Raw genomic sequence first — 24,539 nt, forward strand, 5'->3', positions numbered from 1 at the left:
TGTGTAAAAGTTTTGATTGTAACATAAAACATGTTGAGTGAACACGACATACCTGAGTTAAAATACTATTTGAAATCTTTCAAATACTTTGAGCATTTGCTTAGGAGTGGAACGATAAACCAGTTCTCTAACTGCGATTACAAGACAGAATGCAGTCTGGTTTGAAAATCTCAAAGTACAGTGTTACTTGCTATGATTACGGTTTCAACACATCAATAAGGCTGACAATGGAAAGCCAACTCAGTAGGCCTATTATGATCTGTTTTGTTCACGCCTAACTGCTGTTCGGATTGGATACAAAATCCTTATTGTTTAGTTGAATCAGAGGTACTACTAGCCAAAACCTTATAGTTGGATCTGGTTTAGGCCAATGATGACCTGTGTTTGGTCCATAGCAGTGACTTCATAAGGTTATAATTGGTCAAAAGATGTTGGGCAGTCATAGAAGGCAATCATTCTGGCTTTACAAGTGACTGACTGACTGCAGAGTGGAAAATATGCAAACGGTGTGTGAAGGGCTTCATGTTATATGTTTGGTGTAGTTTCTTTTGATGACTTCATTAACCTAATAACCTGTGTTCATTTGTTTGGTATAGACCTTCTGTTGAACCTTTCCTTGGTTTTGTTTCCCCATGGTTCCGATTTGTTAAAAAATAGATAGATATTTGAATCATAACAAACACATTTAAATGCATAAAGAAACACGTGTATATTATATATATAAGTATATATATATATATATATATATATATATATATATATATATATATATATATTGTATATCCTTTTTTGTAAAAGCTGTTTTGAGCTACTAATGTATGGATGCAATGCATCATGGGTTATTGATCAACATGTATGAAAGGAGATAATGATTTGTACCATCGGAGGAGATATGATCGCAGGAAAAGAAATAAAACTTCCTTGTCTATGCATTGTGTGTCCTGTCATTTTACTGTAATTTGTTTTATTCAGTCATGGTCGAGTTCATTAGTCACCAAACAGAAGAAAACAGACAAACAGGGAGGGACTACACTTTAATTTTCTGTTTTTAAAAATGTTACTGAATGGTGAGGGTCAAGTTATGTTATAATAATACCATTAGTTATACAGTACATGTGTTTTATTCTGCCATCTGATGGGGCAGTATATACTGCACCTCAGTGTGTATAATAGTATGGTACAATGGGATGCTGTCTTACACTTGCGTCCAGATAAAATATAAAATGCACTTTATTTATTCATGTTTAATATCCCTTTTTATTTATGACAAAGTACAAATGTGTCCAAGGACACTGTCATCTAAAGTGTTAAACATTATTCACTGTTGTCAGTAGGTGAATTATTTATGTTCTGTTGATTTGCATAGAGAATGTGTACGTGAGAGGCTCGGGGAAAGACCGGACGGAACCATTATTTAAGAAATAACCGTCTTAGACCAGTTGTAAAACTGCTAATAATATAATATATAAAATGACTGGACATTTACGACAGGTAAAAAATACTGTAAACGTATAAACAAACCATTAGGAAATGTAATATTATTATAGAAATACATCTACTGATACAGTATATCAACATATTCCATGAATGTCTGCTAAATGACGTAAATGTAAATGTAAAATGAATACAATCACAATCTGAACACTTGATAGGCATGAAATTACAAACGTCACATTCACTCATTGTATGTAACTCAGTAAGATCCCTGCTAAAGGGGTGCTCTCTCTCTCTCTCTGTGTCAGAGGCATGAGAGACAAATTACTAATCTAACGTCAAGTCTCTCAGAGGATGGGAGGTGCCAGCCACATCCCAGATCTGTTTGTGCTGTATAGCCAGGTCATTGTCATGCAAGACAACAAACAGATCTGGGACCAGGCTAGCAGGGAGTCGATCCCTAATTGGAACAAATAAAGATGTGCTTCAAAGGTCAATTGGACAAGGGGTGGTTACCTTCAGGCAGTAGGCTCTTTCGGAGAAGACAAGTGTCCGAGGACAGGTTCAGGTACCAATCTGCACCATGCATGCATCTATCTGTACTCCCATGCAGCTGAACTATGCCAAGCATACTATCCCACCAACTTCAACCCAATCGAATAGCTCAATGTCACACAATCTTCCTTCACCTTCACTTGCTACACCTCCATGTAGTCACGTATCCACACCATCCTATCTATCCACACCTCATGTAGATGCTCCAACAACCCCATGCCACTCTAACCATACTTTACACATCTTCCTGTCAGTCATTTTAAACTACCTTCTCCCCCACATCCAGTATGGTGGTGCGTCTCAGGCTCTCTTTAACTCTGATGAACTCTGGGGAACTCTGCAGGCCCTCCTGTTGTTGTTGTGCCTTTAGCTCCCTCTCCAGCTGCAGGGAACAGATGGACACTGACAGTCATTGAATACAGGAGTAGATTGGAATGCATGTAAAGTTCGCAGGAACTGAATATCATGTCTGCTTTGACCCTATCATACATTTTAATAATGAGCATTGTATGTAAATGAGCTAGTAATGCATGAGTGAAGCTGTGTGCAATGTAAATCATGTCAACTTTGACAAATCAGACAGACGGAAAGCAAGGGTTTGGATTCAAGCCTTATCGCCAAAGAATCGTGGAAGCTCTGTGTTCAAAGTTGCCGACATATGCAGCATTTACCGTGAATGCAGTCTGCGACGTTGACATGAAGCATACTAACCTCCTCCAGCCTCTGGTGCCTCTTGAACAGTTCCTGTTGGAGAGGAGACCTGTTCTTCTTCTCCTCCTCTGCCTCTCTCCTCTGTTTCATCCCCTGTTCCCAGTTCCTCTGTTCCAGAACACGCTGGAGCTCCGGCTTCACCTCCAGACAGGGACCTCTGACAGAGAACAATTAGGATAGTTAAAGTGTGTGCGTGTTCATATCTATGTGCAGCATGTGTGCATGGGCTACCTCTTGTGTGTCATCCTTAATTCCCTGTGGAGCTCCTGGTGGCTCTTGGAGACTCTGACCGGGTTGAGGCGCTTCTTGGGCTGGATGATAAGATCCCTGCCCTCCTCCTCCTGACTCTCTGGCTGAGGTGGTGATCCACCTGACTTCCCATGCTCTTTGTCCTCTGCACATTGACCCTGACCCTGCTCTCCATCCTGTTCTGACAGCAGGCCAGAGTGGGCTGAGGCTGGGGGACAGAGACAAAGTCAACTTGAATGTTTTGCCGGAGCTCACATCCTCGTCTTTAAAACAAGCCTCATATTAGACAGGAGCAGAAATGATGATAGAGGTTACATCACTTAGTAACATTACACAACTAAAATCATGTCCCTTTTCCGCTGGCAAGACACACTCCAGTTGCATCACAGCAGCAGAATCAGCTAAACAGGTCATTTTGTTCTGTTTATAGCACCACAGCTGTTTGTTATGGGAGAGAGGTCAGTTATGGTGTGTTAAGCTTATTTTCTATTCCTTGGCATGGGCAACAGTGATGCATTAGTAGCCTAGCCCTAGATCTGTTTGTGCTGTCTTGCCAACTCCTATGGTTATTGACATGGGAAACATCATAGGAGTTGGCTATACAGCACAGGCAGATCTGGGACCAAGCTAGGGCATTACCTTTCTCCATATCAGAACTACATAGCAAAACAGGTGTCCTATTTTACCAGCACAGCATGCACATTTTCTGTGGTTATACATTTCACTATCAAACTCCAAGGACCATATTTACAAATAGTTGGCATTTTTGCATAAATACAAAGTTTGCCTCCGTGATTTTCAAGAGGGATTGAAACATGATCGTCAACACCCATCAACCCAATATCGAATCATTCATGTATGTATAAATGAATGATGTACTCACAAACCCAACACATGATGCCCTTTTTACACCCATCATCAATCACTTCCTATGCAGTTGCTTCTCTCACTGTGAAATTTTCTATAGGTCCCTTACCTGACTTGACCAGTCCCTCTCTCTGCCTCCCTGGTGTCCTGTTTGGGATGACACTGCTAGTATCCATCTCTTCTATGGAGCCCAGGGCCCAGCTAGTGATAAGTAAGCTAGCAAAGCTATCACTGGCACTATGAATCCAGAGCTCTGGCCAAAGCTGGGCTGGGTCTGGGAGCCTACCACTACAGCCACTCCCTGTTCCACTACCCTAACACCTCTGTCTCCATCCCACCTCAGCCCCACCTCCAGCCCTGGCCACACCGCTAGCCGCCAGTCAGTCACATGACCGCTCAGGTCGTCCTGTAGCCTCACTATTGTCCCCTCTCTCTCCATACATTGTCTCCCCTCCTCCCCTCTTTCTCTCGTCCTCTCCTCTCTCCCTCCTCTACCCTCTCTCCCTTCCCTTCCCTCCTCTACCCCCTCTCCCTCCTCTAACCTCTCTCCCTTCCCTTCCCTCCCCTCCTCTCCCCTCTCTCCCTCCTCTACCCTCTACCCTCTCTACCCTCTCTCCCCCCTCTACCCTCTCTCCCTCCTCTCTACCTCCTCTACCTTCTCTCCCTTCCCTCCCCTTCGCTTTGTGACTTTCATCCTGCCCCTCTCTTTCTCCCCTCCTCTCTCCCTCCACTGTCCCTCCCTCCACTCTGCTCCGTGCCTCCACTCTAGGTTGGATTATCCAGGGGCTCAAGCCCCGCCCTGTTTAAATCTCCTCACCAGAAACCAACCGCCGGACCTAAACTCAGCAAAAAAAGAAACGTCCCTTTTTCAGGACCCTGTCTTTCAAAGATAATTCGTAAAAATCCAAATAACTTCACAGATCTTCATTGTAAAGGGTTTAAACACTGTTTCCCATGCTTGTTCAATGAACCATAAACAATTAATGAACATGTACCTGTGGAACGGTCGTTAAGACACTAACAGCTTACAGACGGTAGGCAATTATGGTCATGGTTATGAAAACTTAGGACACTAAAGAGGCCTTTCTACTGACTCTGAAAAACACCAAACGAAATATGCCTAGGGTCCCTGCTCATCTGCATGAACGTGCCTTAGGCATGCTGCAAGGAGGCATGAGGATTGCATATGTGGCCAGGGCAATAAATTGCAATGTCCGTACTGTGAGACGCCTAAGACAGCGCTACAGGGAGACAAGATGGACAGCTGATCGTCCTCGCAGTGGCATACCACGTGTAACAACACGTGCACGGGATCGGTACATCCAAACATCACACCTGCGGGACAGGTACAGGATGGCAACAACAACTGCCTGAGTTACACCAGGAATGCACAATCCCTCCATCAGCGCTCAGACTGCCCGCAATAGGCTGAGAGAGGCTGGACTGGGGGCTTGTAGGCCTGTTGTAAGGCAGGTCCTCACCAGACATCACCGGCAACAACGTCGCCTATGGGCAAAAACCCACCGTCGCTGGATCAGACAGGACTGGCAAAAAGTGCTCTTCACTGACGAGTCACGGTTTTGTCTCACCAGGGGTGATGGTCGGATTCGCGTTTATTGTCGAAGGAATGAGCATTACACCGAGGCCTGTACTCAGGAGCAGGATCGATTTGAAGGTGGAGGTCCGTCATGGTCTGGGGCAGAGTCAGCAATCTCAACGCTGTGCGTTACAGGGAAGACATCCTCCTCCCTCATGTGGTACCCTTCCTGCAGGCTCATCCTGAAATGACCATCCAACATGACAATGCCACCAGCCATACTGCTCGTTCTGTGCGTGATTTCCTGCAAGACAGGAATGTCAGTGTTCTGCCATGGCCAGCGAAGAGCCCGGATCTCAATCCCATTGAGCACGTCTGGGACCTGTTGGATTGGAGGGTGAGGGCTAGGGCCATTCCCCACAGAAATGTCTGGGAACTTGCAGGTGCCTTGGTGGAAGAGTGGGGTAACATCTCACAGAAAGAACAGGCAAATCTGGTGCAGTCCATGAGGAGGAGACGCACTGCAATACTTAATGCAGCTGGTGGCCACGCCAGATACTGACTGTTACTTTTGACCCCCCCCCCCCCTTTGTTCAGGGACACATTATTCAATTTCTGTTAGTCACATGTCTGTGGAACTTTTTCAGTTTTTGTCTCAGTTGTTGAAACTTGTTATGTTCATACAAATATTTACACATGTTAAGTTTGCTGAAAATAAACACAGTTGACAGTGAGAGGATGTTTCTTTTTTTTGCTGAGTTTATTTACACAATTACACCCATCACAGTATGGTTGGGGATTTACAGTATCACAAAGCACCTCCACACACCTCATAGTAGATACACACCGCAGGCTGGTGTCCCAGACGCAGATTATGTCTAGTCCCGGACTAGGAAGGACTTTCAATGGAGATTCTCCATTGAGCATGCTTTTTCTGTCCAGGACTAGGCTTAATCTGTGTCTGGGATAACTGCCCTACATCTTCATTGTCTAATGACAATACAGGTAGATGTTGAGTGATCTATTCTTCTTCTATTCTAATCGGATAACAGATTGATTGTTCTCACCTGTTCCATTCAGAGGTGTTGTACTTCTCGTGGGAGAGAGTTGGAGGTGGTGTTCACTCTGTCAACAGGTAAAACACAATCAACCACATGAGAAACTGTCAGACGCTTCATGTCACCGATGTTGTCATCACAATAAGACCAAAGAATACAGTAGTATGTATCACAGTATTGTCACCGCCCCCTCTCCCCCCCTCCCTCCCTCCCCCTCCCTCCCCCCTCCCTCCCTCTCTCTCTCTCCCTCTCTCCCTCCCTCCCTCTCTCTCCCCCCCTCCCTCTCCCCCCTCCCTCCCTCCCTCTCCCTCCCTCCCTCTCCCTCCCTCCCTCTCTCTCCCCCCTCCCTCCCTCTCTCTCCCCCTCCCTCCCCCCCTCCCTCCCTCTCTCTCCCCCCCTCTCTCTCCCCCCCTCCCTCCCTCTCTCTCCCCCTCCCTCCCTCCCCCTCTCCCCCTCTCTCCCTCTCTCTCCCCCTCCCTCCCTCCCCCTCGCCCCCTCTCTCTTCCTCTCTCCCCCTCCTCCTCCTCCTCTCTCCCCCTCCCTCTCTCCCCCTCTCTCTTCCTCTCTCCCCCTCCTCCTCTCTCCCCCTCCCCCTCTCTCCCTCTCCCCCTCTCCCTCCCTCTCTCTCTCTCTCTCTCCCCCCCTCTCTCTCCCTCTACCCCCCCTCTCCCCCTCTCTCTCCCCCTCTCTCCCCCTCCCTCTCTGCCCCTCTCTCTCCCTCTACCCCCCCTCTCCCCCTCTCTCCCCCTCCCTCTCTCTCCCCCTCCCCCTCTCCCTCTCCCTCTCTCAATTTCAATTTCAATTTCAATTTAAGGGCTTTATTGGCATGGGAAACGTGTGTTAACATTGCCAAAGCAAGTGAAGTAGATAGTAAACAAAAGTGAAATAAACAATAAATATTAACAGTAAACATTACACTCAGAAGTTTCAAAAGAATAAAGACATTTCAAATGTCATATTATGTATATATACAGTGTTGTAACAATGTGCAAATAGTTAAAGTACAAATGGGAAAATAAATAAACATAAATATGGGTTGTATTTACAATGGTGTTTGTTCTTCACTGGTTGCCCTTTTCTTGTGGCAACAGGTCACAAATCTTGCAGCTGTGATGGCACACTGTGGTTTTTCACCCAGTAGATAAGGGAGTTTATCAAAATTGGGTTTGTTTTCGAATTCTTTGTGGATCGCTGTAATCTGAGGGAAATATGTGTCTCTAATATGGTCATACATTTGGCAGGAGGTTAGGAAGTGCAGCTCAGTTTCCACCTCATTTTGTGGGCAGTGTGCACATAGCCTGTCTTCTCTTGAGAGCCAGGTCTGCCTACGGCGGCCTTTCTCAATAGCAAGGCTATGCTCACTGAGTCTGTACATAGTCAAAGCTTTCCTTAAGTTTGGGTCAGTCACAGTGGTCAAGTATTCTGCCACTGTGTACTCTCTGTTTAGGGCCAAATAGCATTCTAGTTTGCTCTGTTTTTTTGTTTGTTCTTTCCAATGTGTCAAGTAAGTCTCTCTCCCCCTCCCTCTCTCTCCCCCTCTCTCTCTCTCCCCCTCTCTCCCCCCCTCCCTCTCTCCCTCTCTCCCCCTCTCTCCCCCTCTCTCTCCCCCTCCCCCTTTCTCTCACAGTAATACCATGTTTTTCACAAATATTTTGAATGGTCTAATTTCGAGGATGTCTATCATGAGGTGATCACAGACTACTCATTTTGTCCCAATGGACAATCAGCTCAACAATGGTCCTTTGTTGTTTGTGTTAGACCAGACGTGAAGGGGCAGTTACAGACCCAGAAGACCAGTGAACCAAGAGGAGAGGAGAGAAGAGGCCCTTGTGGAGGCCTGCCATACACCTCATTACTGACAAACCCACAAACAACAGGCCTTAGTTACTGCGCAATAACTTTCATGACAACATTTTTTAAATACAGTATAAAGCCTTGTTTAGAGGAGCAATACACACTCAATGGCCAGTTTTCCATCTAGTACCGGGTCAGACCCCCATTTGCCTCCAGAACAGCCTGAATTCTTTGGGGCATGGAAACGTTATTCAATTGGTATCAAGGGACCTAACGTGTTCCAGGAAAACATTCCCCTCACCATTAAACCACCGCCACCAGCCTGTACCGTTGACACCAGGCAGGATGGGGCCATGGACTCATACTGCTTACACCAAATCCCAACTCTGCCATCAGCATGACACAACAGGAATCGGGGTTCGTCGGACCAGGCGTTGTTTTTCCACTCCTCAATTGTCCAGTGTTGGTGATACCATGCCCAATGGAGCCGCTTCTTCTTGTTTTTAGCTGATAGGAGTGGAACTGGGTGTGGTCGTCTGCTGCAATAGCCCATCTGTGACAAGGACCGTCGACTTGTGTGTTCCGAGATGCCATTCTGCACACAACTGTTGTACTGCACTGTTATTTGCCTGTTTGTGGCCCAGCTGTTAGTTTGCCATTCTCCTTCGACATCTCATCAACAAACTGTTTTCGCACACAGGACTGCCGCTGACTGGACGTTTTTTTGTTTGTCGCACCATTCTCGGTAAACCCTAGACACTGTAGTGTGTGAAAAGCCCAGGAGCCTGGCCGTTTCTGAGATTGTGGAACTGGCGCGCCTGGCACCGACGATCAGACCACGCTCAAAGTCGCTTAGGTCACTCGTTTTGCCCACTCTAACGTTCAATCGAACAGTAACTGAATATCTCGATGCCTGTCTGCCTGCTTTATATAGCAAGCCACGGCTACGTGACTGTCTGTAGGAGCAAACCATTTTCGTGAAGGTCCCTAATAAACTGGCCACTGAGTGTATTTTATATTAAATCCTGCTGCTGGACATACTGCTGCTACAGATTACAAGCAAGTCCAATATTGTTTTAAATTAAAGCTAAACAGAATGGTTCATTGCAATCAGCTACATCTGTTGCATGAGACGGAGGTCAGCCAGACAGCATCTCTTATGGCCTGAGTTTGGAGGATCTTTGCCCCTTCAAAAGGCCAGCATACAAATAGTTCAAAGAAAGGAAATCTGCATTTCAAACAATGATAAAGCCTCACCACCACTGATTTGGTAAACAGCTGAGAGATGGGGCTGGAGAAATGTAACCACTCTAAAAACTAATGGACAGAGCTATGGATACAAGGACTGATATCAAAATGATAGTTTTGACTATCTCATATGGATTGAATAGAGACACATGTTTTGAGGCTATACAGTGTTTGTTTACATTTACAGTACATTGTTTACAAACAAAGAAGTAAAACAAGCTTATATTTTGGTATGACAATTTAATGTAAGCTCATGAGGCATCTATAAGTTGTATTATTTTAAAAAATCAATGGGTATATATCACTATTTTAAAAGTTAAAAAATGTATGTAGCCATAGCAGGTAGCCCCTGTAATATTTAATGCAAACATAACTTTATACACAGCAACTCAGTCTACCTATTGGCAGTGGTGTGCTGCTATTTTAAGCTTCTTTGTCATTTTGTCCTGATCCACCACCACAAATGACTAAATTGAAATGGTATTGACCCCCAACCCTGATACTAACATGATCAGCTACTGACTAAGGGAGTGAATGTTATTCATTATAAGGGTTACAGGGAGAAAATCGGACCTCTGAAATGAAAATGGATGGAAATTTGCAAAGAAACTGCCCTTGTTCGCAAATAATTAAATCTGAGACATCATTAGGAATCTGAGCATGGTACTTTCAAAAGTTAGGCCTACCTTTCCACCCCAGACAGTAGGCCTACCGATGCAGAAAAATGTAAGCTTTAACTGCCGGATGCAGAAAAATGTAAGCTTTAACTGCCGGCTACTCTTGGCTTAACCCAATGAGAGAAGGTCACAAGTGTTTTCCCAATAGCTGTCTGTTTAAATATCTTCTACTGGACAGAAAGTGAATAGCTTCATCAATTGATAGTGACAGAATTAGATTACTTTACAAACAAAGTCATGTTTTTGTCTCCTCGGCTATAGAAGGTCGTAGCTCAGCCTCTGAATGTCAAAGAAACGAAGCAATGATATCCCCATATGCAACGGAGTCAAGTCTTTCTCTGGTATTTTACAGCTTGTTTGTAGCATAAAGCATCACAGACCAAAGCACTGTTATAGATCACTTTATATAATCAGATCTGTTTTATTTTCATAAAAATCTTAAGCTAACAATGGGTATGCCTGTGCTTATTGTCATTTTCTTTAATAAAAAGGTAGGCCTATGGCATACCCTCTCATACCCTCTCAATTCAAGTCCTGTTTTTAACTTAACATTCCTTCACTGACACAAATCTATGTTTACAGCACCCTATAGCCAAATTTCCTCTGTCAAACAGTTAGGCCTACCTCTTATTTCTTAAATAGGAAGAAATAGGCTCCAACACAAAGCCCTCTTGTTGTTAGTCTAATTAAAATGAAGATGGTTGAAATGAATGATGCCTACTCAAATTTGCCTACTTTCAGCACCATGAGCTGTCCATTTCTGATTGATTGTACTGCGGCTGCTGCTTCATGTTTCAGCACCACAATGTACGTTACTTGAATCTGACTTATTGTGAGGTCAATAACTCTGATAAACATATCATTGGTTAAACTCAAATATACTAATTTATAAAATGAGTCCCCTGTAGCTCAGTTGGTAGAGCATGGAGCTTGCAACGCCAGGGTTGTGGGTTCGTTTCCCACGGGGGGCCAGTATGAAAATGTATGCACTCACTAACTGTAAGTCGCTCTGGATAAGAGCGTCTGCTAAATGACTAAAAATGTAAAAATAAAAAACATTATTGTTTAAAAAAAGGTATAATCTTTGTAAATGTTATCATAGGTAGGACTGGTGCCTATAGGCACACTTGATATTGCACGCCCAGCGGAGAATCAGAGATGAGGGGTGGCATCACGCACACATCGATATATAGCCTAATAAGCAACTAGTTCTGAAACACTGAGAAATATTGAAATTTCATCAATTACAAATGACATGACCTTCCCCTGGACTAGATTTTAAAATACTAAACCCTCCCCTTGACTGAAATTGAAAAAGCATGACCCTCCTCCATTTTACTCCAGGTAACCATTCTGTAAATTTGGATCCATCCCTAACAGGAGAAGAGTCTATGATCTTGTTGAGCCATAGTAATGTAATACTTCAGTTAAGGTAATACTAACATGATGTCATCTAATGAATATCAGGAGAGTGTAGTCTATAATCTTGTTGAGGTTTAGCAATAGCATCACTGTTCAAAGAGGAATTGACCCTGCTAACGAATATGAGGAGAGTATGTGTGTGTACATCTGGTTGAACTGTAGTAATGGCATCTCTGTTGGTTCACTGCTCTTTAGATAATGAGGTGGTATTGCCACTGATTGGCTAATCTCTGGGAGAGGATTTTGTGCGTAGACCACTAATGTGACATTAATGTGACACGACAGCAGGACCTTAGCTCTGGGGTAAACATGCTGCTCTTACTGGGTCTAGTCTACGTGTTGTTTCACACAGACACACAATTATTTTGGGTTACTTGGAGGTCCAGACAAAACATCCTGTCACTCTTTCAATTGCTGTCAGAATCTTTCAGAAGGTTCCCACTGGGTACAGACGTCAAATCAACATCTATTCCACGTTTGTTTCATCAGACCAGAGGACATTTCTCCAAAAAGTACGATCTTTGTCCCCATGTGCAGTTGCAAACCGTAGTCTGGCTTTTTTATGGCAGTTTTGGAGCAGTGGCTTCTTCCTTGCTGAGCGGCCTTTCAGGTTATGTCGATATAGGACTTGTTTTACCGTGGATATAGATACTTTTGTACCGGTTTCCTCCAGCATCTTCACAATGTCCTTTGCTGTTGTTCTGGGATTGATTTGCACTTTTTGCACCAAAGTACGTTCATCTCTAGGAGACAGAACGCGTCTCCTTCCTGAGCGGTATGACGGCTGCGTGGTCCCATGGTGTTTATACTTGCGTACAATTTTTTGTACAGATGAACGTGGTACCTTCAGGCATTTGGAAATTGCTCCCAAGGATGAACCAGACTTGTGGAGGTCTACACATTTTTTTCTGAGGCCTTGGCTGATCTCTTTTGATTTTCCCATGATGTCAAGCAAAGAGGCACTGAGTTTGAAGGTAGTCCTTGAAATACATCCACAGGTACACCTCCAATTGACTCAAATGATGTCAGTTAGCCTATCAGAAGCTTCTAAAGCCATGACATCATTTTCTGGAATTTTCCAAGCTGTTTAAAAGCACCGTCAATACACAATTATTTTGGGTTACTTGAAGGTCCAGACAAAACATCCTGTCACTCTTTCAATTGCTGTCAGAATCTTTCAGAAGGTTCCCACTGGGTACAGACGTCAAATCAACGTCTATTTCACGTTGGTTCAAAGTCATTTAATTGAAATGACGTGGAAACAACGTTGATTCAACCGGGGTGTGACCAGTGGGTTTCTACGGCTCATTTTAACCGTTAACAAGTTTGTAAATAGCCAGTGAAGCAACTCTGGCCAAAGAAGGAAACCAAAAGGTTCTGTAATTCTTTATTCTATGAAACAAGTTCTATGAAACATGTTCATTCAGAGACAAACATTAACTTTCAATCTGGTTGACGTTCAAAATATGAATAAGATTGAAAAACAATTGCCTCAAGTTTTTTAGCTCACAAGTGTCATAGACCTTCAGACCTTTTTTGGGCTTACAGACACATCAAAGTTAATTAGAATAGTTGTTTAACATGCTAGTCTATTAACATAATGCATTTGTCATGCATGTCTCTGCCGCACCACCCTGCAAGCTGACCATGTGATCTGAGATTTGTCAGAATCCAGCATCGTGTCAAATCAGAAGTGAAGAAATGAGGAAGGAAACATAATAGTTACTTACTTTCTTTCCGTAGGTGACTCCCATGGCCTCAGGGTGAGCTGAGATCTTCAGCCAGAGTAGGTGAGTCTGTACAACTCCTGAAGTTTCACTTGTTCTGAAGTTTCACTAGAGCTGCTCTCTCGTGAACGAGAGGAGGGGGGAGGAATTCACTCCCCCAGGACCAATGACAAGTTGACAACCCTACCCTCGTCTAATGCGTGACACCAGTCTCTGAGAGGGCGCATTAAATCTAGGGGATTCCAAAGCCGATCATCACACCAAGCCCGTTAACAACCGAGAGCACCATAGAGGTCTGCCTCTTTAGGAGTGGGGGAGGAAGAGAGCCCAGAGAAAGAGAGAGGAGTGAGAAAGGGGGGGTATATGGGGAGAGGGGTGAGAAGGAAAGAAGGGAGGGGTTGATATTTTGGATGAGAGGGTAAGAGATTGCAGGGAAAGAAGAGAACTGAGACAGAGACAAAGGGAGGGAGAGATTAGATCATTAAGAAGAATAACGTCAAAGAAAAAAAACTCCTGACCACCTGTTCATGGGTAACCGGTGGACCCCACTCGCCCCTCTCCAAAGCTTAAGGGGGTCCAGGGTAGATTAGGTTAATTGAGGTTGATGGAGCAGCCGGTTGGCATACGGTAATGGGGGGCGTATTGGTGCTCTGTGCAGCCAGGGAGGGTCTAGCTGGCCACTACACCATTCATTTATCTATTTAACCTAAGTAATCCACTCACTAGCAGTTGCCACTGCTATCCAGGGAGTCCTTAGCCTGGGTGCCAGTCTTTTTCATTGTCATGCCAAACATGCTCATGTGTGGCATGACAATGAGTGACAAGGAATTCACATTATAGCACAAACAGATCTGGAACCAGGCTAGGGAGTCCTGGAAAACACCAACAACAGGGATTGGGTAGAGATAGACGGCAGCATGTGAGTCTTGGGTGTGTAAATATTGAGTCAACCAATGAGATGTGCCTCGCTCCCAAAATGTTGTGCAAGCACGCTAAACACAAAAGTGAATGAGGTAAGTAATTTCTCCAGGGCAAAGTCCGATGCTACACAAAAGACAGCGCATATCAAGTTAGGCCTGGGAGGGTTTATGACATACTAAACCTACAGTACAATTCATGAACTGTAGTTCAATAAAAAGCCCATAGAGGGAGCCCAAGCTTCATTATTACATTTGAAACAATAACTTCTCTCATTCCAAAAAATACATTCAATACATCTCTCGAATTTCTTATAAAAACATTATTTTATTGTTTTGCATACTTTGAAACTCCTCTATTTTGCACAAATTCTGTAACCATAATAATCTGACTTGAAAAAACACACAATGCCCAGCCTTTACAGAGAAGTTGTTCCTTATTGTTGAGTGATCCTAACAGTGGTTTGTTTAATCCTTCAAATCATCAAGCCAGTCTGGATCCCTTTCCATAGGATGTCTATCAAGGCCTGTACTTATAAAATGCCTCATAGTATGAGTGCTGATCCAGGATCTGTTTAGCCTTTTACATAATAATGAATAAGAATACATGGACAGGATAGACATGATTCTAGATCAGCAGTCCTACTCTGAGATCTCTGTATGGGATGTCTAGTCAGACCTTCTTGGGGAAGCAGCCGGCAATTTCCACCATCTCTGGCCAGTTTCCGTAAATATTGGCATTCTGATCATTGGCAGCCAGCTAAACAGTAGAAGATAGGAAATCATCAGACACTGTAGTTCCATCAAAGAACCTGTCACACTATATACAGTTGAAGTCGGAAGTTTACATACATCTTAGCCAAATACATTTAAACTCTGTTTTTCACAATTCCTGACATTTAATCCTAGTAACAATTCCCTGTCTTAGGTCAGTTAGGATCACCACTTTATTTTAAGAATGTGAAATGTCAGATAATAGTAGAGAGAATGATTTATTTCAGCTTTTATTTCTTTCATCACATTCCCAGTGGGTCAGAAGTTTACATACACTCAATTAGTATTTGGTAGCATTGCCTTTAAATTGTTTAACTGGAGTCAAACGTTTCGGGTAGCCTTCCACAAGCTTCCCACAATAAGTTGGGTGAATTTTGGCCCATTCCTCGTGACAGAGCTGGTGTAACTGAGTCAGGTTTGTAGGCCTCCTTGCTTGCAAACACTTTTTCAGTTCTGCCCACACATTTTGGGCTTCGTGATGGCCACTCCAATACCTTGACTTTGTTGTCCTTAAGCCATAACTTTGGAAGTATAATAATTGGGGTCATTGTCCATTTGGAAGACCCATTTGCGACCAAGCTTTAACATCCTGACTAATGTCTTGAGATGTTGCTTCAATATATCCACATAATTTTCCTTCCTCATGATGCATCTATTTTGTGAAGTCCACCAGTCCCTCCTGCAGCAAAACACCCCCACAGCATGATGCTGCCACCCCCGTGCTTCACGGTTGGGATGGTGTTCTTCGGCTTGCAAGCAACCCCCTTTTTCCTCCAAACATAATGATGGTCATTATGGCCAAATAGTTCTATTTTTGTTTCATCAGACCAGAGGACATTTCTCCAAAAAGTACCATCTTTGTCCCCATGTGCAGTTGCAAACCGTAGTCTGGCTTTTTTATGGCAGTTTTGGAGCAGTGGCTTCTTCCTTGCTGAGCGGCCTTTCAGGTTATGTCGATATAGGACTTGTTTTACTGTGGATATAGATACTTTTGTACCTGTTTCCTCCAGCATCTTCACAATGTCCTTTGCTGTTGTTCTGGGATTGATTTGCACTTTTCGCACCAAAGTACGTTCATCTCTAGAAGACAGAATGCGTCTCCTTCCTGAGCGGTATGACGGCTGCGTGGTCCCATGGTGTTTATACTTGCGTACTATTGTTTGTACAGATGAACGTGGTACCTTCAGGAGTTTGGAAATTGCTCCCAAGGATGAACCAGACTTGTGGAGGTCTACAATTTTCTTTCTGAGGTCTGATTTCATTTGATTTTCCCATGATGTCAAGCAAAGAGGCACTGAGTTTGAAGGAAGGCCTTGAAATACATCCACTGGTACACCTCCAATGGACTCAAATGATGTCAGTTAGCCTATCAGAAGCTTCTAAAGCCATGACATCATTTTCTAGAATTTTCCAAGCTGTTTAAAGGCACCGTCAACTTAGTGTATGTAAACTTTTGACCCACCGGAATTGTGATACAGTGAATTATAAGTGAAATAATCTATCTGTAAACAATTGTTGGAAAAAGTACTTGTGTCATGCACAAAGTAGATGTCCTAACCGACTTGCCAAAACTATAGTTTGTTAACAAGAAATGTGTGTAGTGGTTGAAAAACTAGTTATAATGACTCCAACCTAAGTGTATGTAAACCTAATTAATTAATACCATCTGCTTTATTACAATAGTAGAGAGAGCTTATAGGTATTCAGTTACACAGTACTATAGTATATACTACTACAGTATAGACAGTACTAATGTACAGTAGTATTGTAAAAGATGTGCTGGACAGAATAAGGACTTTATATTGATTGATCTTGATATTTATAGTAGACAGTGTCGATGCTACAGATGCTCTCTCACCTTCTCAAAGGGGCTTTTCTGTTCTGTCCCAGCGCCTCCAGCAAAGACCCAGTTGTCTCTGAATTTGACATCCTTGATACTGCTGCTTCCCAGTCCCACAAATATGTCCCTGATTTCATCATTCATCCTGAGGAGAGATTGAGGGTCAGAGTGGATGTGTGACTGTTCTAATTTGAAAATAGGATGTAAAATGAATGTTGATTTATGAACGTGTTAATTTATTTAAACCAGAAATGGGCACCGATATGGAAAATCTATGTCAATATCAGTTGCATTTTCTTTCTCGATACAATATCATATCGGTTTGCAAAAAAACAACATTACAACTGTCTCTGCTCTGGGAAGTCCAGACAGCTGTTTGCTGTTTGCCCATTGGAACAGGTGTGAATGTTCTGGGAACCTACCCACCCAGTCTGAATACAATGGGAGGCCCATCTACTGGTGATGACTCAGCAGGCATGCTAAGTATACAGCCTGTGAGAAGGTCTGTGAGAGGGTTTTGTGCATACAGAAACAGTCATATATACTTTTTTCCATTATAGTGTAGGTTAACAGGAAGGATAAACTGTTATCACAATATGCCTTGCTCATATATTAATATCAAACAATATATCGATATCATATAAAAATGATCGATATTGGTGCCCACCACTAATTTCAACCTACTTTGTCGCTGCGTCATCAAAAGATGCCACCAGAACAATCATTCCGGGTTTAATCGTCTTTAAGAAGGCCAAGATGTCCGCTGTTTCTTTTTGGAGAAAGTAGAACAAAAAACATAGTCATTTAGATGAAAAAACAAGATCATTACTATCTTTACATTTCGATCAGAATATAGAAGCTCTGACGAAGGCCTTGAGGCCGATACGTAAAGCTTAATAAAGAGCAGTATGTGGGTTTCTTATTTTTCTCATCTTATTCAACTGTTACCATGCACCTACAACAAAGATAGCTCAGATGTGTATGTATATATATATATATATACAGTGGGGAGAACAAGTATTTGATACACTGCCGATTTTGCAGGTTTTCCTACTTACAAAGCATGTAGAGGTCTGTAATTTGTATTATAGGTACACTTCAACTGTGAGAGACGGAATCGAAAACAAAAATCCAGAAAATCACATTGTATGATTTTTAAGTAACTAATTTGCATTTTATTGCATGACATAAGTATTTGATCACCTACCAACCAGTAAGAATTCCGGCTCTCACAGACCTGTTAGTTTTTCTTTAAGAAGCCTTCCTGTTCTCCACTCATTACCTGTATTAACTGCACCTGTTTGAACTCGTTACCTGTATAAAAGACACCTGTCCACACACTCAAACAGACTCCAACCTCTCCACAATGGCCAAGACCAGAGAGCTGTGTAAGGACATCAGGGATAAAATTGTAGACCTGCACAAGGCTGGGATGGGCTACAGGACAATAGGCAAGCAGCTTGGTGAGAAGGCAACAACTGTTGACGCAATTATTAGAAAATGGAAGAAGTTCAAGATGACGGTCAATCACCCTCGGTCTGGGGCTCCATGCAAGATCTCACCTCGTGGGGCATCAATGATCATGAGGAAGGTGAGGGATCAGCCCAGAACTACACGGCAGGACCTGGTCAATGACCTGAAGAGAGCTGGTACCACAGCCTCAAAGAAAACCATTAGTAACACACTACGCCGTCATGGATTCAAATCCTGCAGCGCACGCAAGGTCCCCCTGCTCAAGCCAGCGCATGTCCAGGCCCGTCTGAAGTTTGCCAATGACCATCTGGATGACCCAGAGGAGGAATGGGAGAAGGTCATGTGGTCTGATGAGACAAAAATAGAGCTTTTTGGTCTAAACTCCACTCGCCGTGTTTGGAGGAAGAAGAAGGATGAGTACAACCCCAAGAACACCATCCCAACCGTGAAGCATGGAGGTGGAAACATCATTCTTTGGGGATGCTTTTCTGCAAAGGGGACAGGACGACTGCACCATATTGAGGGGAGGATGGATGGGGCCATGTATCGCGAGATCTTGGCCAACAACCTCCTTCCCTCAGTAAGAGCATTGAAGATGGGTCGTGGCTGGGTCTTCCAGCATGACAACGACCCGAAACACACAGCCAGGGCAACTAAGGAGTGGCTCCGTAAGGAACATCTCAAGGTCCTGGAGTGGCCTAGCCAGTCTCCAGACCTGAACCCAATAGAAAATCTTTGGAGGGAGCTGAAAGTCCATTTTGCCCAGCGACAGCCCCCGAAACCTGAAGGATCTGGAGAAGGTCTGTATGGAGGAGTGGGCCAAAATCCCTGCTGCAGTGTGTGCAAACCTGGTCAAGACCTACAGGAAACGTATGATCTCTGTAATTGCAAACAAAGGTTTCTGTACCAAATATTAAGTTCTGCTTTTCTGATGTATCAAATACTTATGTCATGCAATAAAATGCAAATTCATTACTTAAAAATCATACAATGTGATTTTCTGGATTTTTGTTTTAGATTCCATCTCTCACAGTTGAAGTGTACCTATGATAAAGATTACAGACCTCTACATGCTTTGTAAGTAGGAAAACCTGCAACATTGGCAGTGTATCAAATACTTGTTCTCCCCACTGTATATGCGAGAGAAAAAAACATATGGGGGATTGGAAGTGATGCAGAGAATTACATTGATGGAAGTTACAATTTATCTGCAATATTAAAGCTGATCTATCCCCTAAAAAATAAAAAATAAATAAAAATGCTCAGTTGTGCGAGTGCCTTTTGAATTTTGCATCCTTATAACTGCCCTTACCTCCAGAGTACATGTTAAAGAAGTCAAATGTTTCAATCTTCCCATTTTCACCTAAGAAAACAAGAGATGCACATTGTATAACAAGTCAGGTATGTCTGATCCCATTTCCCTTTTGCACAATCCAATCATTCACTCCATAGCAGTGTGTCTATTTGCATCATAACATATGTGTGGTGAAGTTAGGAGAAGCTGAACTCACCATTCACCAGCACTAGGTTCAGGCCTGGTCCCACGTTGTTCATCACACCACTCATAACACTATGGAGATGAGAGTCACATGTCACAAGACTGCAAACACAAGAGCTGGAGCAGCAACCACATGTGCAATAGCTGAGGTGTCATGGAAAAGCTTGGTGAAAATATCCACGTTTAAATTAGGGACCGGCTGCAATCAAATCTTGCTCACTAATCACTAGCTAATATGTCCATTCCTGTTTACAATATGAATGCAAATTGGTTAAGAAGATACGTACATGTTACCATCAAAGCAGATCTTTGGGCCCACAACAGTCGCTGCTCCACTCCTGATTTGAAAAGCAAAATGGTCGATAGGGCAGTTTTTGGAAAGGCTGCATTTTGGATGGGAGGTTTTGGGCACAGCTGACAAATACAGGCACAGATACATATTTGTGTTGAAATTATATATTTACAAACCAACAGAGAAAACAACATACTCATCAAGCTGTAACAGACATCCTTATAATATGTCTCATATACAACTAGTCAAATCAAATCAAAATGTATTTGCCACATGCGCCGAATACAACAGGTGTAGACATTACAGTGAAATGCTTACTTACAAGCCCTTAACCAACAATGTAAAATAGAAAAAGTGTTAAGTAAAAAAATAAAAAGCAAATAACTAAAGAGCAGCAGTAAAATTAAATAACAGTAGGGAGGCTATATACAGGGGGGTACCGGTACAGAGTCAATGTGCGGGGGCACCGGCTAGTCGAGGTAATTGAGGTAATATGTACATGTGGGTAGAGTTAAAGTGACTATGCATAAATAATAAACAGAGTTGCAGCAGCGTAAAAGAGGGAGATGGGGTAGGGGTGGGGGGGCAATGTAAATAGTCTGAGTAGCTATGATTAGCTGTTCAGGAGTCTTATGGCTTTGGGGTAGAAGCTGTTGAGAAGCCTTTTGGACCTAGACTTGGCGCTCCGGTACCGTTTTGCCGTCAAGCAACCTACGGTATGTAGACGCAAACCTCTTCTGATGAAATCCAAAGTGTTATACATGATACAAAGTGTGATACAAAGTGTCAATTAATGCAAAGTTTTAAGAAAATCACATTATGGCAGACTTAAGAGACAGACTTAATTAATATGTAGGACCCCCTCCTATGTCTCTCTCCTTTAGAACCAGCACTATCACTATCACTATGTGGTCCTCTGTAGCTCAGCTGGTAGAGCACGGCGCTTGTAACGCCAAGGTAGTGGGTTCGATCCCCGGGACCACCCATACACAAAAATGTATGCACGCATGACTGTAAGTCGCTTTGGATAAAAGCGTCTGCTAAATGGCATATTATTATTATTATCACATTCCTAAATCTGATGAAACAGAGTACTGGGTTCCTTACAAGAAGTGAGGGAGGTTGTGAATAGCTAAAGATTACTGACTGATAGGCGACTGAGGGTTCTGATACATGTATCAGGGACAAAGAGAAAACTTCAGACATCATACGAGACACTTCTGAACTGTCTGTATCACTTTGAAATTCAACTATTTACTTCATAATAAATTATTCCTGCAGAATATTTAACTTAGGAGAAAGGATCAAATTCTACTGTATTCAGCATTTGGCATATTCAGCATTCGGCATGTATTGAACATTCGGCATGTTCAACTATGAAGAATGACTGATACTATTGAGATAGATGGGGAAATAGCGGAAATGGGAATGCTTGAAACACTTACCAGCAGTGACCACAGTTTCTTTTTGAGCTCCTGAAATAAGAAATACACAACACAATGCTATTACACCGAGGGGGAAAACGATTAAGTAGAGGGCAAAAGAGATACACAGAAATAGATATGGAGAAAGAGCAACCTTACCAAAGATATGTTGTTGTACAATCCTGGCTCTCTCATGTATGTAGGGTGGGTTGGTATAGATTCCCCATATAACAAGGATGACGATGAGGAAAGTAACAGCATACACAAGGTCTAGCAACCATAACCACAACAACACATATGTGAGATAATGCAAATTCCACACTAATCACATTCAACTTATTTAAAATATTCCCATACCGTGCAAAGACAGAGATCTCACCTCTTGGTCTCATCTCAACAGCCAATTAGAAGACAATTCCTGGGTATTTTGGCAGTTCTTTACACTGAAAGAAGAGATTCCTGAAGTATTTCCTGACAGCCTGGAGTACTCTCCTCTGTCATGCTGTATAGCTCAAGCAACAGTCACCACTTCCACTGTCATCCTGTCAAATCTACAGCAGTGTTCAACCTCAATAGAGAACCCACAGTGATTATCCTGTAGCCTATAGACAGTAAATGCCAACACTCCTGTAAGGTACATTGTGAAACCAGGATATGGTAATATGTCCACACCCACCATATAAACAACATGACCACACAGAGGAGGTTCAGATACCGGGACACGACCACGGATATTGGCTTTTGATCAAACAATACAACACAATGAGAGTTTATCACTTCTATTTACTTTAGCCATAGCTTTACTGTCATCTAGTGTTGAAATCAAACACCTAAGGTAAAACACAGCAGTATGACTGGGAATGGGCCAACGGACAGGAGGGCATGTACTGGCCTGATGGCGCTATTGCTACTGCAATCGCTCCCTTCCATGATTCCATATTTACCCTTCGGATTGTTGTATTATGTGGTTAGCATACACAGGTGTGGGGGTGTGGTTGATAATGACGTGTCACTCATGCCAGATGAGTAGAGGATCTCTTTATCTACAGTGAGGGAAAAAAGTATTTGATCCCCTGCTGATTTTGTACGTTTGCCCACTGACAAAGAAATGATCAGTCTATAATTTTAATGGTATGTTTATTTGAACAGTGAGAGACAGAATAACAACAAAAAAATCCAGAAAAACGCATGTAAAAAATGTTATAAATTTATTTGCATTTTAATGAGGGAAATAAGTATGTGACCCCCTCTCAATCAGAAAGATTTCTGGCTCCCAGGTGTCTTTTATACAGGTAACGAGCTGAGATTAGGAGCACACTCTTAAAGGGAGTGCTCCTAATCTCAGCTTTTTACCTGTATAAAAGACACCTGTCCACAGAAGCAATCAATCAATCAGATTCCAAACCCTCCACCATGGCTAAGACCAAAGAGTTCTCCAAGGATGTCAGGGACAAGATTGTAGACCTACACAAGGCTGGAATGGGCTACAAGACCATCGCCAAGCAGCTTGGTGAGAAGGTGACAACAGTTGGTGCGATTATTCGCAAATGGAAGAAACACAAAATAACTGTCAATCTCCCTCGGCCTGGGGCTCCATGCAAGATCTCACCTCGTGGAGTTGCAATGATCATGAGAACGGTGAGGAATCAGCCCAGAACTACACGGGAGGATCTTGTCAATGATCTCAAGGCAGCTGGGACCATAGTCACCAAGAAAACAATTGGTAACACACTACGCCGTGAAGGACTGAAATCCTGCAGCGCCCGCAAGGTCCCCCTGCTCAAGAAAGCACCTATACAGGGCCGTCTGAAGTTTGCCAATGAACATCTGAATGATTCAGAGGAGAACTGGGTGAAAGTGTTGTGGTCAGATGAGACCAGAATCGAGCTCTTTGGCATCAACTCAACTCGCCGTGGTTGGAGGAGGAGGAATGCTGCCTATGACCCCAAGAACACCATCCCCACCGTCAAACATGGAGGTGGAACCATTATGCTTTGGGGGTGTTTTTCTGCTAAGGGGACAGGACAACTTCATCGCATCAAAGGGACGATGGACGGGGCCATGTACCGTCAAATCTTGGGTGAGAATCTCCTTCCCTCAGCCAGGGCATTGAAAATGGGTCGTGGATGGGTATTCCAGCATGACAATGACCCAAAACACACGGCCAAGGCAACAAAGGAGTGGCTCAAGAAGAAGCACATTAAGGTCCTGGAGTGGCCTAGCCAGTCTCCAGACCATAATCCCATAGAAAATCTGTGGATGGAGCTGAAGGTTCGAGTTGCCAAACGTCAGCCTCGAAACCTTAATGATTTGGAGAAGATCTGCAAAGAGGAGTGGGACTAAATCCCTCCTGAGATGTGTGCAAACCTGGTGGCCAACTACAAGAAACGTCTGACCTCTGTGATTGCCAACAAGGGTTTTGCCACCAAGTACTAAGTCATGTTTTGCAGAGGGGTCAAATACTTATTTCCCTCATTAAAATGCAAATACATTTATAACATTTTTGACGTGTTTTTCTGATTTTTGTTGTTGTTATTCTGTCTCTCACTGTTCAAATAAACCTACCATTAAAATGATAGACTGATCATGTCTTTGTCAGTGGGCAAACGTACAAAATCAGCAGGGGATCAAATACTTTTTTCCCTTACTGTATAAGCACTGAAGAAACTCACCGTAGCAGTACTGTACATTATTTAATTTAAAAGTGAAGAACAGCAAACACATATTCATTTTTGCTCAGGGGGAAATACATTTATACAACATGTTTATATAATATAAAGAAGAAAAGAAAAAAGTACGAAAAAAGTATGAAAACGTATGCACTCTGAATAAGAGCATCTGCTAAATGACAAAAATAGTAATAATTAAAGGACGTAACCACAACATTTTAGTCATTTAGCAGACACTCTTATCCAGAGCGACTTACAGGAGCAATTAGGGTTAAGTGCCTTGCTGAAGGGCACATCGACAGATTTTTCACCTAGTGGGCCGGGGATTAGAACCAGCGATCTTTCGGTTACTGGCACAACGCTCTTAACCACT

At 43.1% G+C, this 24,539-nt stretch overlaps 2 protein-coding genes across 2 annotated transcripts; both read right to left on the reverse strand.

Moving 5' to 3' along the window:
- Positions 1 to 2,248: 2,248 nt before the first annotated feature.
- On the reverse strand, positions 2,249 to 13,306 carry LOC311137878 (actin-associated protein FAM107A-like; the record flags this gene model as incomplete). The annotated part of the gene is made up of 5 exons (XM_084172485.1): positions 2,249 to 2,371; positions 2,701 to 2,857; positions 2,932 to 3,157; positions 6,421 to 6,478; positions 13,283 to 13,306. The coding sequence occupies 5 exons, from the start codon at positions 13,304 to 13,306 to the stop codon at positions 2,249 to 2,251; spliced, it is 588 nt and encodes a 195-aa protein (XP_084028611.1).
- Positions 13,307 to 14,351: 1,045 nt separating this feature from the next.
- On the reverse strand, positions 14,352 to 22,075 carry LOC311138050 (protein FAM3C-like). Its single transcript, XM_084172699.1, has 9 exons — positions 21,877 to 22,075; positions 21,657 to 21,767; positions 21,519 to 21,548; positions 20,069 to 20,195; positions 19,795 to 19,853; positions 19,596 to 19,646; positions 17,495 to 17,579; positions 16,829 to 16,955; positions 14,352 to 14,956 (listed from the first exon to the last, which is right to left on the reverse strand). The coding sequence occupies exons 1-9, from the start codon at positions 21,887 to 21,889 to the stop codon at positions 14,870 to 14,872; spliced, it is 690 nt and encodes a 229-aa protein (XP_084028825.1). The 5' UTR covers positions 21,890 to 22,075; the 3' UTR covers positions 14,352 to 14,869.
- Positions 22,076 to 24,539: the final 2,464 nt, after the last annotated feature.

The sequence above is a fragment of the Coregonus lavaretus genome (genome assembly GCF_964263955.1).
Source record: "Coregonus lavaretus genome assembly, chromosome: 12".
In the NCBI taxonomy this organism is placed as follows: Eukaryota; Metazoa; Chordata; class Actinopteri; order Salmoniformes; family Salmonidae; genus Coregonus; species Coregonus lavaretus.